Below are 16,793 nucleotides of genomic sequence, written 5' to 3' on the forward strand. Positions count from 1 at the left end.
GCCATGTGAGCTGTGCATGGTGGTGTGGTTTGTTTGTGGTGTTTATATTGTATGTGTGCAAGTGGAAAATTCCACTGATTTTCCTGTAATCTATTCTGGCAACATGAAGTGTCTACTTCTCCGAATTGAGTAGCCCATCTCTGGGCACCTCCTGCCAAAATAACCTAACCAAATTAACATTGGTTAAAAAATTTGTTTTTTAAAAATTCATCCATACCGTATGACAAATTGCATAATTAAATGTCCTTCATAGGTCTTTCCCAGTAGCATAGTTGTTGATATCTAGGTCTTTGTTTTTACTGAAATACACACACTCCCCATGGTATTGTATTGGGATGAAATCTGGATATTGCCATATTGTGTTATACAATTTTGTGTCTACATTAATGATAACGAGAATCTATTAACTGCAATTTCTCACAAAATGAGATCTGAAATATTAGTTTTAGTTTGATTTTACATAACCAAACAGTTTAACTTGATATAAGCAGAAGTTGGGCTATATATTGATCTTGTTTAAAATTCCACACGATGATCGTGATGATATTTTCTGCACCACTCAGCACCACTCATATGCACATGTTTATAATAATTGTGGAATTACATTTTACCACAAATATGAATTTTTTTGGTATGCCATTATAACTGATAACACATTGTTACAGTTCACATATTTTTAACATTTTTAATGTTCATTAACTAGATAGGTCTTGATATTATATTTTATTCGAATTTCATCAATTATTTCATCTGTAATCATTGGAGTATCTAGAAGAGCTTTCTAAGAGAAACGATTCTCTGTAACAACTTCATGCATAGCATCTAAATGCCAGATGATCGTCTTTTCCAAGAATTTTACCGAAGGTTATTATTCCATGCAACATGTTTTGAGCCAAACAAAGCTGTTGTTTGGCTGTTAAACAGAACACCTCTACAGGAGTTCTTAATCTTACATGTGGGTCGTGCATGTAATGGGGTTTTAAAACAAGCATACATATTATACTATTCTAGGCATGTTTGTTTCTGCAAATAGGCTTTCATGAGGGCAGGAGTAACAAAATAAAATCATGCCTAGTATTCAATCAATCAATCAATCAATCAATCAATCAATCAATCAATCAATCAATCAATCAAGTTACATTCTTTTATAGCACATGGCTCAAAAGTATTGAAAACACATCCAGAACTATTTCAAAATGAGAGGTTGTTCTACAATAATTTCATCAGCTGGTGAAAAACATGATGTTTTCATTTTGACATGACAGGAAACCCAGACTGAACGTACCACAGTATCAATCAATCAATCAATCAATCAATCAATCAATCAATCAATCAATCAATCAATCAATCAATCGATCAAGTTGCATTTTACATAGCGCTTTTCTGGCTGCAACAGACTTTCTGAGTCAGTCTTTTCAGTACAAGATTTTCTGAAAAATTTCAAATCATGTTGTAGATTACCGTTCAGTGTGACCGTTCGTAAGGCTCACAATCCTGGGAAATGGAGCTACTTGACCCACATTAAAAGTAGTTTTGCTGTTTTCCATTATATTAGTAAGTGGATACAAACTCATATTAACTAGAATGACCACATACAGGCTCAATGGCCATTACATTGACCGAGTATGTATTTACCTAGGATATGACTGTGCTTTACAAGATCTTCTACGATATTAAGTGAAGAATATATACGTATATCAGTTTAGTTTCTGGTAATTGTTCGGGTGTACCTGCAATTGTCTGGTCATAGCGGGGGGGGGGGGGGGGATTGGTTCAGTCTGTCCCTCACAGTGAGCTGTACTGACGTCACACCCAAACAAGACGCGGATGTCAAATGATTAAATTCGAGGTGCCAAACTGGATATTTCTTGTAACCTGTACCAATCAAAATGTCTGAAGACACTTGGTAAGTAACAGTAGAAACATCCCGATGATAATTAAGTTACATGTAATTGCAATTTTATTCCCTTATCACTTACGTTATTTTGCTAGCTAGCTAATCTGATAACATTAGCTGTTCTGTTCGCTAAACTAATTGTTCAGGTTGCAGGTATACCTGCAAGCTAATAGTCCCAAATTAACAGCCTGGAATAGCAGTTTGCAAGCCTCGAGCTATTTCTTTGTGCATTTTTGAAGCAAGAGTGTTTTTTTTTCTTTTTGGTTTTTGCCAACCATCTGCTTTGCATCCCAGAGAGAAAAAAAATCCATGCTAAAATTGTCACATGATAAATGTCAAGCTTCTAACTTCACTGTTTGCGATTTGATTGCCTCACGTTTTTGATTTGATTGCCTCACTATAGTGTCAACACCGCATATAACCTGCATGGATTGACCGGACTGCAGTTGCGATTAGTTATTTGATGCGGATTTAACAATAAAACTTTGGTTCGATTTGTAACGTACAACCGCAAACCAAGCTCCCCTGTGCTATGTTTCCTCGTTATTTGATCGTGAGGAAACAATCTGTAATCTGGAAATGATCCCACAGGCTACAGAATTATGATGCCGCATGCCGTCTGTCGCAAGAAATTGCCGAAAACATCCATGAACGAAACAGGCAACAAAGAACCGGGGGGAACCCCGCAAAGGTGAAGTGTGGTACCCAGTTACATTCACAAACCATTGATTATGGGCACTATGTTTATTATTTTCGTTTTTAAGACTTTTCTTGTCTTTTCAGATCAACATGACACTTAGGGCCTCTTTGCAGAAGCTGAAACAGAACATTGCCCAGCTCCGAGAGAGTTTGATGCGAGCTTCGTCTTCTCGTCGCATGTATCCTTCCTCATGTGTGTCACATGGAGCAAAGTCATGAGACCAGGGTAACACACTGCAGTGGTGTCCAACCATGTGCCATGGATGGCCTTTGTATGCAAGTTTTCTTTCCAATTCAGCATTACACTAGGCAGGGGGAGGCTTATCAGTGAAATCGGCTGGTGTAATGCTGGAATGAAAACCTGCATACACACAGCCCTTCATGGCACGTGATTGGGCATTGTTGACATACTGCAAAGTTTAAATCAGTGGTGCTCAATTACTGACCAAGGAGATCTATATGTATATGGGCACAATCCAAGACCATGGAGCGCTATATGTGTGTTGTTATTACAATCCAACACTACATGAGCTGATTTCACAAATTTGCAAACCTTCAGCCAGACCGGGGGAGACAAGCTATGTATCATTGGGTTGAAATGTTCTTTCCGTGACTGTGTGGGTTTCCTCCCACCATCAAAAAGACATGCATGTAAGGGTTAATACGCCTGTCTGTGCCCCTGACCAAAGCAATGGAAAGAAGAACTGGAGTTGGTCCCCAGGCGCTGTAGCTGCCCACTGCTGCTATACAATAGGATGGGTTAAATGCAGAGAACACATTCATTGTGAGAATGCAATTCGTTGTAAGAATACAATGTCGAATAATAAAGTGGCTTTCAAATAAAAATGCAGACACATGGCTCTCAGTCGTCCAACTTTGGGTACCACTGGTCTAAAATAATCAAATATTTGGCTTGCAGTACTAGATATTTGTCAATAGAGGGCATTCGAGTGTTACAAAAAAGGAACCATCCTTTCTGTTGCACTTGAAGTGGAGCCTTACTAAGAACACATGCAACTGCAACATGCCAAGATCTTGAGAAATATTAGTCTCTAGTTTGAATTGGTCTTAACCCCTGAAAAAGAATCTGCATTAATGCCCTTAAAGCCCTATTTCATGGGGAATGATTCAAATACGAAAAATGTGACCCGATGTTTATATCAATTGACAATGTCTCCATTCTTTCACTGAAAGTAGTTTAAAAGTTTTCGACCTTTCATCTTTGTTCCGACCTTAACATTGTTTTCTCAGAATGCAGGCAGAGGCTGACAGGAGGCAGAACCTGGTTGATGACCTGGCCACCAGGGAAAAGAGGCTCAACGCCACCTTCAAGGGTGACATCAAAGAGTCTGAACCGTCCAGGTATTAGAATATTCTGCTTTCATTTAATAAGGAGAAACTTTTAAGTATAAAAGAAAAAGAATCACCACATCTACATCTTCCTATGTATCCATTACATTAGTATGTAGCGAGTAGGGAGGAGTGTGCAATGTAAGACTTGAAATAGACTTGTGCCTAACCAGCAAAATCAAATTCATGAATTTGGGGTCATTTATTATAATAAATAATTTCAGCCATAGAATAAAATCTAGAACTGACAGGAATTCAGTAACTTGCTGAAGGACACTTGAGCATGATGCATACAACTGCAGGGAACAAACTTATACAGGTGAAGGATCATTTCTGAGCACGAATACCGTGCTGCTACTAAGATTCTCATGATGTAGCTGTTCTTGAGTCGATACCCTCTTTGAGGATGCTGATTTAAAAAAATACTTTTCTTTTGCAAGTTTTTTGCATTATTAGTCCAAGAAATCTTTTATCATATGTATCTAACTCAGTCACTATAGGTTATTGATAGTGGAGACAAACTTAGCATCAGCCCCAGATGATAGTGCCTGGAGGGCCATCTTGTCCATAAAACACCACCATTTGATAGGTGGTCTTTTATGGGGGCTTTTTCATAATATCTGGCGCCAGTTGTCCAATTAACAAGATGAGTCTTCACTCTCTTGACTATGTCCTGGCTCTACGAGGTCATAGGCTCCACACCCTCCTTTGAGGATAAGTCACCGGTCAGTAACTTCTGCACAAAGTCTTTGAACATCCGGTATGACCCATGCACCTTGACCTTTTTGTCCAACATCAGTTGGCAAGGAAGTCTGTCTGTCTGCTAGTTTAACAGGGCTTTTTTCTTTTTTGCTAATTCTTTGCCATTAAGGGCTTTGCTTGCCTTGCACTGTTGATCACATGTTTTGCACCTACGGAAATGAACAGACACACGTACGTACATACATACATGCACACATATACAAACTGGGCTTGATGAGGGATAATGAAAAGGTTGAGTTTTCAATTAAACCAGTCCACTGAGCTTTTTATTCTGTAACTTGAGTGGTTAACACAAAACAACCACCACCTTTATCCTTCTCATCAAATGATTTCATATCAGAGTGACAGCTGAGGAAAACTTGGGAAACAGGCAGTCATTAGCTTGTGTAGTGCCTGACCCTGTCAGCTCAGGTGATATATATTTGGACAGGAAGAGGAAGTAGTGTTATGTAGTTGGCTTCTTCCAGTTTTTAGTTCATTTTTTTATGAATGAGGGGTATTTTCAGTTGACGTAGTTATGTTCTTTTAATATCGAGACAGTGCTAGGGAAATATTAAGTACATTTTCAGTACAGTACTGCCATGTATGTTATTTTGAAGGGTAACCTTGCGATGGAAATCCTGTGATGGCCTGGCGGCCTGTCCAGGGTGTCTCCCTGCCTGCCGCCCAATGACTGCTGGGATAAGCTCCAGCATCCCGCAACCCCGATTGGGATAAGCAGCTTGGATAATGAATGGATGGATAGATCTATAATGGAAGAAGTTGGAGCCACATTTTTAGTGATAGACTAGTCAGAAACTGTTTCTCACAGCTTTGTGCATCCTGATATACTCACTTGTGCTTTATTATACAGTATTTAATCTTGTTCAGACAACACACCATGTTACTTGAAACACCCTATAACCCCACCAAATGACAGCCATTAAAGATCTATCATATTGACTGTAAATTGTTCAAAAACCACTCAGAAAACACCTTAAATGTGCAATAAATCAAAAAGCAACACTTTTGCCAGTGTTTCCACTGAATAGATAAGATTTTATTCACCTAAGATTTTACCACATCAAGCCACGAGAGGGACACAAATTGTAAATGCAGCACATCTTACATTTACGGTATTGCAAAGGTACATTCATTAAAGAAACAGAATTTGATGTATAGCCTATCAGCAGTTGTAAATATCAGCCTGACATTGGACAGTAGTGTGGTTCTCCCATGGTCACCTAAGGGAGAGAAGAGACAACAGCAGTTATGTAGGGTATAGGCTGGTGGGCCAGGTCATCTGGCTACAGAACGGTGTAGATTAATCACAAGATCGCACAATAATAGACATCCGCCATGTCTTGGCTAGTTGCACTTTTACCAAGCTAGTTGGTGTTTGCTAATTGTGAATTGTAAACTTGCCGGTATACCTGAGACTGGCAAGTGGCAGTAAAGTGGAAAATTTGACAGCAGGGAAAGAGTAGAAGCTGGGCAGAACTGCTGTGACAGGTGGGACAAAAGAAATGAAATGAATGATTTATATCATTATTGCAGCAGTAAAAAAAATTCCACATTTTGTTTCCATTTTGAAGACCTCATTGATCTGCTTCTGTCTGTGTAAATTTTGACTGTTTATCATATATATGAAAAAAAGGTCTCAAATCCTAAGTTTTAAATGTTTCAGTCATATTAATGAATCCTGAATGACCCCACCCCATTAGCGAGAAAATTGTGGTTTCCCTTCGACGGGTCTTTAGAGGTCCCATGAAATGAAAAATGTATTTTCATTTTTCGTTGCCTTTTTTTATCTACGTTTAATTTACACCTAATTTAACACCATGTTCTAGAAATTCACAAAAATCATTTTGTTCTTGTGTTGATAAGAATTATGTTTTTCTCTTCTATAAAAATGCAATATTTCTTTAGTCACGTCATCCTGGACCTGCAGGCATACACTAAAAAAATATCCAATGAATGGGGCATGAGACTGAGAAGTGATCTTCTACCACTAAAGTGAAAGCAGCCAATAGCGTATCGATGTCCACATTCTTCTAAAAATGCCTGATCATTTCTGCCTGTTAGTCAAATCAACCTCCCTCCCCTCACAAAATCCCACCCAACAGTTCCACTTCGTTTGGATTCGTTCACAGTGCTCGAAAGGCCTTTTGAGTCAGCGTGGGTAAAAATAGAGGCCGCATAGTTTTAATTTGGTGGTATCGTTTTGGATTGGTTTTGAGAAGCTCAACTTTAATACTGATGTTGGGTTTTTGGTAGGGGCCATACTCTTTGTGTGGTCTTTTAGGATAGAATGTGGGTGGGTTGGATTGGCCTTGCTTGGATAAACTAAGCCAGTATTTATCTTTTTTGATTTTTCTTTTTTTTTCCTTTGGACAGTGAAGCCTTCTAAGGCCGTTACCAATGCTGCAATCTCCTTACTTTGGCCAAGTGCTGTGCAAAAAGGGAAAGGTTTGGAGTTTGCAGAGGGATAGATCTATCTTTTCCTGAAACAATACACTCCAAGCATCTCCACCTCAAACCAGGCAAAACGGAACTTGGCGCCAAGATATGAAGTCCTAGTTCATCCCCAACAAATCCTTAGTTCCACCTTTCCGCCACCACCTAGTAACCTCTCCTTTATATCTGATTGCCCAGGAAATAGTTGTAATTAGTTTAATCTTCCCTGTCCAAGTCACTCAGTCAGGGCTGAGTTGGTCAGGCCACCATTGTGGTGGTCTAGTGTTTTCTGGCTGCCAAGAGATGTGCCTGACTGCTTTTGGCACTCCCCGCTGACTGGTTAATTGGATCTTCACACACTGGGTAACGGCTAAAGGAAGTCAAGAGCTGCCAGACGGTCAGATAGTTATTAAACATGTCAGAGAGATTAGGCCCATTGCCTTGTATCACCTAAGACGCTGATTGTATCAGCATTTGGCCAAAGTAAGGAGATTGCAGTATTTGTAATGGCCTCAGAAGGTTTCACTGTCCACTTAAAAAAATGTATGAAAATAGTCATAGCACTATCTGTGTTGTCTTTAAGTATAATGTCATGCAAGAAATATCTGCAAATCAAAATTTAGACTGCTAACTATTCATCTGGTTAAAGCTGCATTGACTGATATTTTTGATATCAAAAGTTAATGAAATAGCTCCCTGTAATGTTGAAATGGCTCCCTGTAATGTGAATGGATTGCTAGTACTGCCGATTGCATTGAGAATCAGCTCCATTTCCTTAACCAGAGACATGCTATGCATTCACTTTCAGCTCATTGTTGACACTGACGATGTTCGTCCTGAAGATGGCACCTCCCTCACCCCCCCTCACCCCCCAATTCATGCTTACAACTCAGAAGTTGAGAACGCTTCCTCTCCTCTCTGCAAGCTTCCCCCTAGACCACATTCTCAACTTGTGAAGTGCTCAGGCAGCTTATCCATCCACGGTGGGGGGGCGCATCTTAATAACCTTTGGTTAGATCCTTTTGTTTTTATCTTATCATCACTTAATACTCTACTTTTCTATTACCTTTAGAAGTGGGGTTTGTCTTGATTAGGAATTGAGGGTTCAGGTGTATCCAGGAAAACCATAACATTCTCTCATTTCCTGAGTGATTGATAGGTCTGCATGTGAACCTGGTCACCTTCTTCCAGGTCTGACCAGACAGCTCGCCCCTGACGGGCATGGTTAAATCCTGACACAGCTTTAAGCCATTACCAAAGGAAAAGCTGTAAACCACACAGCAGTGTTTAGCACAATACGACACAAGACTCTGGTCTGTCGCTATGTCAGAGCGGCAGCCCCCGCAGCAACCCACAGGCCTGTGCTGTATTACCACACACCACTTGCATGCTGAACAAGCTAACCTGGCTTTTTTTTTCAATCTCACAAAGAGAGCATATTTATGTTCTCACTGCTAAAGTTAAAAGTAAAGATAAAATGAGCAAATAAATAGTTTTTGTCTGATCTGAAAAGCTTTGAGATGTTATTTGTTGTTCTAAATGTCTCAAAGCTTAGAATATGGATTTTTGAAAAGGAACATGCGTGGTACAGATGTGATTGCTGCAGGAATTGTACACATGTGCATTGTACACATATACCAATCAGGCATATTGACTGTGTTTATTTATGTTGCCAAAAGTTGCTGATGCATGATGAGTGTTTCAGGCTTGTATGCTCAGATGGTGATTGACAGACGCAAGGAGCATTTTTGCCTGAAGCATGTGATTTGATGTTATGTATGCAGGGATGCCATTTTCTGGTGTGTCAAGATTTGTTAGAATTGTTTATTGTCAACTGAAAATTTAAACATCTTTCTTCTAGCATCCTTGAGCTGTTCCAAAAAACTCACTCAAAACGTTGCTAGTTGAAGAGCGATTATGGAAGGTTTTTGAAAAAGCAGGCACAGATCCTGTGGTGTTTTTTACAGGTCAACATTGATGGCAGATGTCTCTGGAGCAACTGGAGCTGAGAAAGCCAACCCCTGGCTGATCAATGAATCGGAGGAGACCAGGGGGTTGACTTTTGGAGAAATCAAACAGCAGCAGCAACACATCATTGAAGGTAAGAGGATTTGGGCCAAATTACACCCAGGATTCTTCGGACTCAAACGAGCAGCAGTTATGGCAGGACATAACTTACATTTTGAAAAACTATACAGTTATTACCTTTGCTTACTACTACTTTCTTTTTTTGTTGACTCTAAAATAGAACTGTTATGACATTTCAAAATCACTCCTGAGTTTCCTATGGATATCACTGGTCATTTCAAAGACATCCCTTAGAAAGGGATAAAGCAAAGGGTTTAGAACATCTTTACAACAAAGGATTGAAATAAGTTCGCCTTCTTCTTCTTTGTCTTCATCTTCTTCTTCAGCACCTTCCGCTAAAGCAACTGTAGAAAGCTTGTATTTTCTATTCAGCAACACCTGGTTCCTCACCACCCTACTTGGGGCCTGTCAAAGGCAGAACACAGGAATCATCAATACTTGCATACCCACAACCAACATAACGCCTACAAGGCTGATTTTCACAACTTTTCTCTCGTAAAGTACAATTCTTTTTTTTGTTGTTGATAGAGTTAGCCTGTTTCTGTGTATAATTCGTTTATGCTGTTGGGTTTTTATATTGAAGCCATAAACCAGTCAAAAGTTGAATATTCCCATTGTTGGGCATCTGGGTAGCGTAGTGGTCTATTCTGTTGCCTACCAACATGGGGCTCAGCGGTTTGAATCCCCGTTGAATCCCCCAGCTTGGTCAGGCGTCCCTACTGACACAATTGGCTGTGTCTGCAGGTGGGAAGCCGGATGTGGGTATGTTTCCTGGTTGCTGCACAAGCGCCTCCTCTGGTCGGTCGGGGCGCCTGTTTGTGGGGGAGTGGGAACTGGGGGGAATAGCAAGATCCTCCCACATGCTACATCCCCCTGGTGAAACTCCTCACTGTCAGGTGAAAAGAAGCGGCTGGTGACTCCACGTGTATCGGGGGAGGCACGTGGTAGTCTGCAGCCCTCCCTGGATTGGCAGAGGAGGTGGGGCAGGGACCGGGACGGCTCGGAAGAGTGAATTAATCGGCCGGATACAATTGGGAAAAAAAAGGGGGGGTTATTTAAATTCCTGTTGTTACCAGTGCGTCTGACTTTTTGAGATTTTTGTTTGCTTACGTCAGTATTGTCACTAAAAAATGGCTGTAGTAACTTCCCCTTGGTGATATATTGATCTCACAACTGTATCAACCTTACCTGCCCTGTACTTCTCACATAATTACCTTTTCCTATATGGTAATCCACCACTTGATGCATTTTGCTTTTCTTTTTTGAGACATGTGCTTATTCCACCCTTCCCATTGTAATGTTGTTTTGAATATACTAAGAAAGGATTCCTGTACTGTTCCTGCCAATACAGTTTGGCATGTCCATAAAATGGCTGTAATGTATTTAATATATTTTAGAATAATTGAGAAATCACTTTCTGCTGTTATTATTTTTATTAGGCACCTCCACAAATCTTGGTCAGAATGAAAGTTGTGGCAGTGGGGTGGGGCAATGTGACAAAAATGATAACAGAGATTAAGAAAATATTATAACCCCCATCTCCCATTGAATGTAATGACTGTCACTCATACACGGAAGGCAAACATTGCATTTCACATTTAAGGGACAAATGTCTTCCCTTGCTTTTGCTGTTTCCCAAATTTCTAAGCAGTTTGAACCACCAAACTCCACTTCACCTGACTCTGCTTGACACTGTAACGCTATGTCTCCATTATGGCTCTGGCTATTGTCAGACTGGTATAGATTTTCCTGTAAAGACAGTGAAACCAAACCACATGGAGGTATGTAGTCCCCAGTGGGATTTCTGGTAGACTTGGGTAATGGTGAGTGCCTGAACCTGTGGTCACATGAAATTTCTGCGGTTGTGTGTGTGGCAACCATGGAGACCTCCAAAGGCTCTCTTCTCTTCTCTTCTCTTCTCTTCTCTTCTCTTCTCTTCTCTTCTCTTCTCTTCTCTTCTCTTCTCTTCTCTTCTCGTCTCAATGCTCTAAATATATATCCCACTGTTCTGCTGTGATCCACTGAACCTTAGCCTGGTGCAGTTGTACAAACAGGACTGTAGCCGAGGAGGGTAAAAAAAACCCCAAAACTGACTCACATGGGGTACACTGCATTCGCTGAACTGGACCCTGAAATCATTCCTATATCCCAAAAATGGTTTCCCTCAACTCTCAAATATACTTAATTGCTCCCTCCTTACACATTGCTCATACCAAAGAGACTGTGGCACATTTTTACTGGTTTTCCTACCCTTCTGGTAGATTTGGCGGAGATTCTTAGACACATTTGTCCCTGGTCACTGTTTATTTTTTTTGCTGTCTTCCTCTCAAGTCTTTTCTCTGCCTTGCTCTCCCCATTTTTATCTTTCTCTCACACACACACAAAAATTTAGTGTAATAGCAACAACTTCCACTTGTACTTAAGATACTGTTTTTCTCTCTCCAGCCCAGGATGCCGGTTTGGATGCGCTGGCAACAGTTATCAGCCGACAAAAAATGATGGGTCAGGAGATTGGCAACGAGTTGGATGAACAGAATGGTAAAGTTGTATGTGTGTTGTGTGTGCATATTCGTTCTCGAAAGTCCAGACACATTACACATTGACTTGTACAAAGTACTAAGTTAATCGGACTTGCTTGTTCTATGATTGAACAACTTAGTTATGTAATTTGGTGGACACACACACACACACACACACACACACACACACACACACACACACACACACACACACACATTGTGGCAAACCACCATGGTCGGAGAAGGTGACCTCACTGCGGCATTGTAACTATGTTTAGCTAGTTATCTTTAGTCGCTTAGGTAACATATGTTGGGATACGTTAGGATCCATGTCATACTTTTCCCCATGGATAGTGATCTCTCTACTTAAATGCCTTGTAAAGAAACTTTTAGTGCTTTCTGTTCTGGAATCAGATCTCCTCTGAGCTAATGGTGCTTTCGGATTATTCCTGGCTAAATGCCTCACATCAGCCCATAAATAACTCCATTACAGACAGACAGAGCTGGGCAAAGCAAAGTGCATTGCTCTTGCCTGTCTGTCTCCTCAGGTGGGTGGTACTTGAGACAAAATGCTTTGGGATGATCATCTATCAACCAAACAACAAGAAGTAGATCCTTTCCTGTGTCACCCTCAGAATAGAATAGAATACACTTTATTTGTCATTTGTACATACATACAATGAAATTCGCTCTCTGCGTTTAACTCATCCTAGCTGTGTAGCGAGGAGCAGTGGGCAGCCGCCGTGCAGCGCCCGGGGAATGATTTACCCTCAGAGGACTGCAGCAGTCCTTAGGCCAACACATGGGAGTGTTACTTCACAGATAGGAATATACATTGACTCTTTTACTGCTGACAAATGTGACACAACATTTTGCTGTCCTGCTGGATTTCTAGATGTAGTTCAATTTTTTTATTTTGATTTTTTTATTTCGGCAAATTCATTGCTGGGATGATTGAGATGTTCCCACTTCCACAGATGTGGTGTCTCTTTCTGAACATATTCTCTGTAAGTGGCCCTGGAATATCTTGGTCATGTATAGCACAGTAGAGCACGGCACTCACAATGCTTGGTTTAGATGTTAGGTTCTCACCAGGGTCATTCATACATCATGTATATACATCATACTGTAGGGTGCTGCTGTTGAACCTTTGCCATTTGAACACAAAACAATTTCTCAAACAACCAGGCCATTCTCAGACTTCCTGCCCCTCTATGCATACATACTCCATGAAAGGCTAAATGTCATTTTACAAACCCAGCAAGTATTCTATTTGATAGGGGACCATTACAGACAAAAGCTTTATTTGTTCCGGCTTACTGTTTTTTGCTATGCCATGGTGCACTGCTTACACTCCATTACAAGGACCTAAAAAAATTTGTGAGCCATTGAATTAAATGTTGCTCTAGTTTCGAGTGTCCAGTGAGGTGGAAAGGGATTGCACTATTGCGATTTCCCGTTTAAAAAAAAAAGAAGAAGAAAAGACAAAATCCCAACACTTGATGAAGTTGAGCATCTTATTAGAATGGAGTAGAGGGGAAAGGGCGTCTGGGTGGCACGGCGGTCTATTCAGTTGCCTACCAACATGGGATCGCCGGTTCGAATCCTCGTGTTACCTCTGGCTTGGTCGGGCCTCCCTACAGACACAATTGACTGTGTCTGCAGGGGGGAAGCCGCATATGGGTATGTGTCCTGGTCTCTGCACTAGCACCTCCTCTGGTCGGTCGGGGCGCCTGTTGGGGTGGGTGGGTGGGGAACTGGGGGGAATAGCATGATGCTCCCACGCACTATGTACCCCTGGCAAAACTCCTCACTGTCAGGTGAAAAGAAGCGGCTGGCAACTCCACATGTATCGGAGGAGGCATGTGGTAGTCTGCAGCCCTCCCCGGATCGGCAAAGGGGGTGGAGCAGCGACTGAGACGGCTCCAAAGAGTGGGCCAAGTACAATTGGGGAGAAAGGGGGGGGGTCTCCAAAAAAAAAAAAAAAAAAGAATGGGGTAGAGGGGCTTGCTTTATGTCTAGACAAAACCCAGTTGAGAATTGTGGAGGTGTAACATGGTAACACAATATTAAGATAAATCAAATGTCCCTTCTTAGTTTTGATATATTTTCCAATTCACTTATCTTATCCATCTGCAGTTGTCTCCTACTGCATAGACAATCCTTATATATATATATATATATCAGCTGCAGATTAAGTAAGAAGGAGTTGTAATATCCCATATATGCTTTCTGTGTAGCTATACCTAGGGGTTAAATTGGGCCGGAGCCAGCCAGAGCTCTGGTGCCTAGATTTCCAAACAACATCAGATGGATTTTAGCCTGTGCACATCATGATCCAGCATTTTATTCATACCTTACTTTATCACATGACCTGATGTTCTGTAAAACACAATTATTTGCATTAACCATTAAAGTAGCAAAACTATATACACTACATGGCCAAAAATATGTGAACCCTCAACATCATACCCATGTGTGCTTGTTGAACATTTCATTCCAAAACCATGGGCACTAATATGGAATTGCCCCTCCCTTTGCTGCTATAACAGCCTCCACTCTTCTGGGAAGGCTTTCCACTAGATTTTGGAACATGGCTGTGGGGATTCATTCCCATTCAGCCACAGGATCATTATTGAGGTCGGGCACCGATGTTGGGTGAGAAGGCCTGGCTCACAGTCGGCGTTTCGATTCATTCCAATTCATCCCAAAGGTGTTGGATGGGGTTGAGGTCAGGGCTCTGTGCAGGCCAGTCAAGTTTGTCTACACCAAACTCGGCAAACCATGTCTTTATGGACCGCACTTTGTGCATGGCAGCATTTTCATGCTGAAACAGGAGAGGGCCTTCCCCAAACTGTTGCCACAAAGTTGGAAGCACATAATTCTCTAGAATTCATTGTATGCTGTAGCATGAAGTTTTCCCTTCACTGGGACTAAAGTGGAGTTAACACCAAAGACTGGTGACGAGACAAGTTGAAACTTGCAACTACTTGCCAAAGAATGTGGTCTGCAACATTTTGAAACCTGCCAGTTTACACCAATGAGACTAGACAAGACGGTGTATTGTTTCCATATCAATGAGTCTCTGTACTTCCATTCTAACTGCCGGCTTTTCAGGCTTTTTTCTAGTTGGATACTTTGTAGCATCTTAAAATATGAATGAGGATAGTGATAGTGAGTTACTTGCTACAGTTCCAGTTCTAGTATTGATGAAACGGCCAAAACATAATAAAACGAGAGGATGGAGAATTTGAAGCCGTCCATGGGTGCTTCAATGGAATATCCAGGTTGATCCTCTCTTTCCTCCATCTAAAACTCCACCATTTCGACCAGCTGACAGTTTGTAACTGAATTGATGGGCTGACTTTGCTACAAGCTGATTGGCTGTTGAAATATGTGACGTGCCTTACATTTTAAAACCAGCCACTGGCGACTTGACAAGCTGAGTTGCAGGCGATGCCATCAGCCGGCTTGACTTTTGTTTGCAACTTTCTAAAATGGTTTCGTCTTGTCGCGAATCTTTGGTGTAAACCTTGGCTTAAGGGGCCAAGCCCAAACCATGAAAAACAGCCCCAGACCATTATTCCTCCTCCACCAAACTTTAAAGTTGGCACTGTACATTGGGGCAGGTAACGTTCTCCAGGTATCTGCCAAACCCAGCCTCATCCATCAGACTGCCAGATAGTGAAACGTGATTCATCATTCCAGAGAATGCTTCCACTGCTCCATCCAATGGGGTGTGCTTTACGCAATTCCAGCCAACGTTTGACAATGTGCATGGTGATCTTAGGCTTGTGTGCGGCTGCTCAGCCATGGAAACCCATTTCAGGTAGCTCCCGACAAACAGTTCTTGTGCTGACGTTGCTTCTAGAGCAGGGGTGGCTAACCCATGTGCCATGGAGAGCCCATGTGTATGCAGGTTTTCATTCCAACCGGACTCCAAAGAGGAAGAATGTATCAATGTATCTCAACGTATTTTGCTTTATGTCACCTTTCTAGATGTATGTATCTTCTCAGAATGATAACTGGCAATATTCACTCGGTGAACACTTTGTAAACGTACTTAGTAGTGATTAGTGGGTTTTGCCTTCAGAATTACCTGAACTTTGCGGTATGGATTCAATAAGGTGTTGATCTTAGTTCCTGCAGACTCTACCATCATCCAGTTCCTGCAGGTTTTTTGACTATGCATTCATGTTGCAAACTTCTCGTTCCCCCTCATCCCAAAGGTTGAGATCTTGGCACTGTGGAAGCCATTGGAATTGACTAAAATCAGTGTCATATTCCTGGAACTATGTTTAGATGATGTATACTTTGTGACATGGTGCATTGAAACAGTGAAATATCCATCTGAAAAAGGGGAGGCTGTGGCCATGAATGGATGCAAGTGGTCATCAATTCTTATGTATGCTGTGGTGTTAAAGTGATGTTCAATTAGTAGTAAGCGGCCTATTTTAAGCCAAGTAAACATTACTCCCACCATAACACCACCATGGATTCATCCATGGCATATTCTAACCCCCCCCCTTTTTTTTCCTCCCCAATTGTATCCGGCCAATTACCCCACTCTTCCGAGCTGTCCCAGTCTCTGTTCCACTGCCCCTGCCGATCCAGGGAGGACTGCAGACTACCATATGCCTCCTCCGATACACGTGGAGTCACTGGCCGCTTCTTTTCACCTGACAGTGAGGAGTTTCACCAGGGGGATGTAGCATGTGGGAGGATCACGCTATTCCCCCCAGTCCCCCCACCCCCAAACAGGTGCCCCGACCGGCCAGAGGAGGCGCTTGTGCAGCGACCAGGACACATACCCACATCCGGCTTCCCACCCTCAGACACAGCCAATTGTGTCTGTAAGGACGCGTGACTAAGCCGGTGGTAACACAGGGATTCGAACCGGCGATCCCTGTGTTGGTAGGCAACAGAATAGACCACCACACTACCCAGACACCCGCAAATTCTGACTCTTAACATTAGCATGTCAAAGCAGAATCCAAGATTTGCTTAACTAGCCAAACACTCTTAAGTCATTTAGTTTTGGA

The 16,793-nt window shown here is 41.7% G+C and overlaps 1 protein-coding gene across 3 annotated transcripts in view; it reads left to right on the top strand.

Annotated features, from left to right (window-relative positions):
* The first annotated feature begins 1,790 nt into the window (after positions 1-1,790).
* The window catches only part of stx8 (syntaxin 8), a 63,884-nt gene continuing 48,881 nt past the window's right edge, over positions 1,791-16,793 (top strand). For 2 of the 3 annotated variants that reach the window (XM_056280674.1, XM_056280675.1), the window contains exons 1-6: positions 1,791-1,906; positions 2,489-2,588; positions 2,681-2,775; positions 3,848-3,958; positions 9,112-9,245; positions 11,678-11,770. In XM_056280674.1, coding sequence (XP_056136649.1) covers positions 1,890-1,906; positions 2,489-2,588; positions 2,681-2,775; positions 3,848-3,958; positions 9,112-9,245; positions 11,678-11,770 — 550 coding nt within the window. In that variant the 5' untranslated portion in view covers positions 1,791-1,889. The remainder of the gene's footprint in view (positions 1,907-2,488; positions 2,589-2,680; positions 2,776-3,847; positions 3,959-9,111; positions 9,246-11,677; positions 11,771-16,793) is intronic. The other variant, XM_056280676.1, reaches the window with a different exon arrangement.

This window comes from Lampris incognitus, chromosome 5 (assembly GCF_029633865.1).
Source record: "Lampris incognitus isolate fLamInc1 chromosome 5, fLamInc1.hap2, whole genome shotgun sequence".
Lineage (NCBI taxonomy): Eukaryota > Metazoa > Chordata > Actinopteri > Lampriformes > Lampridae > Lampris > Lampris incognitus.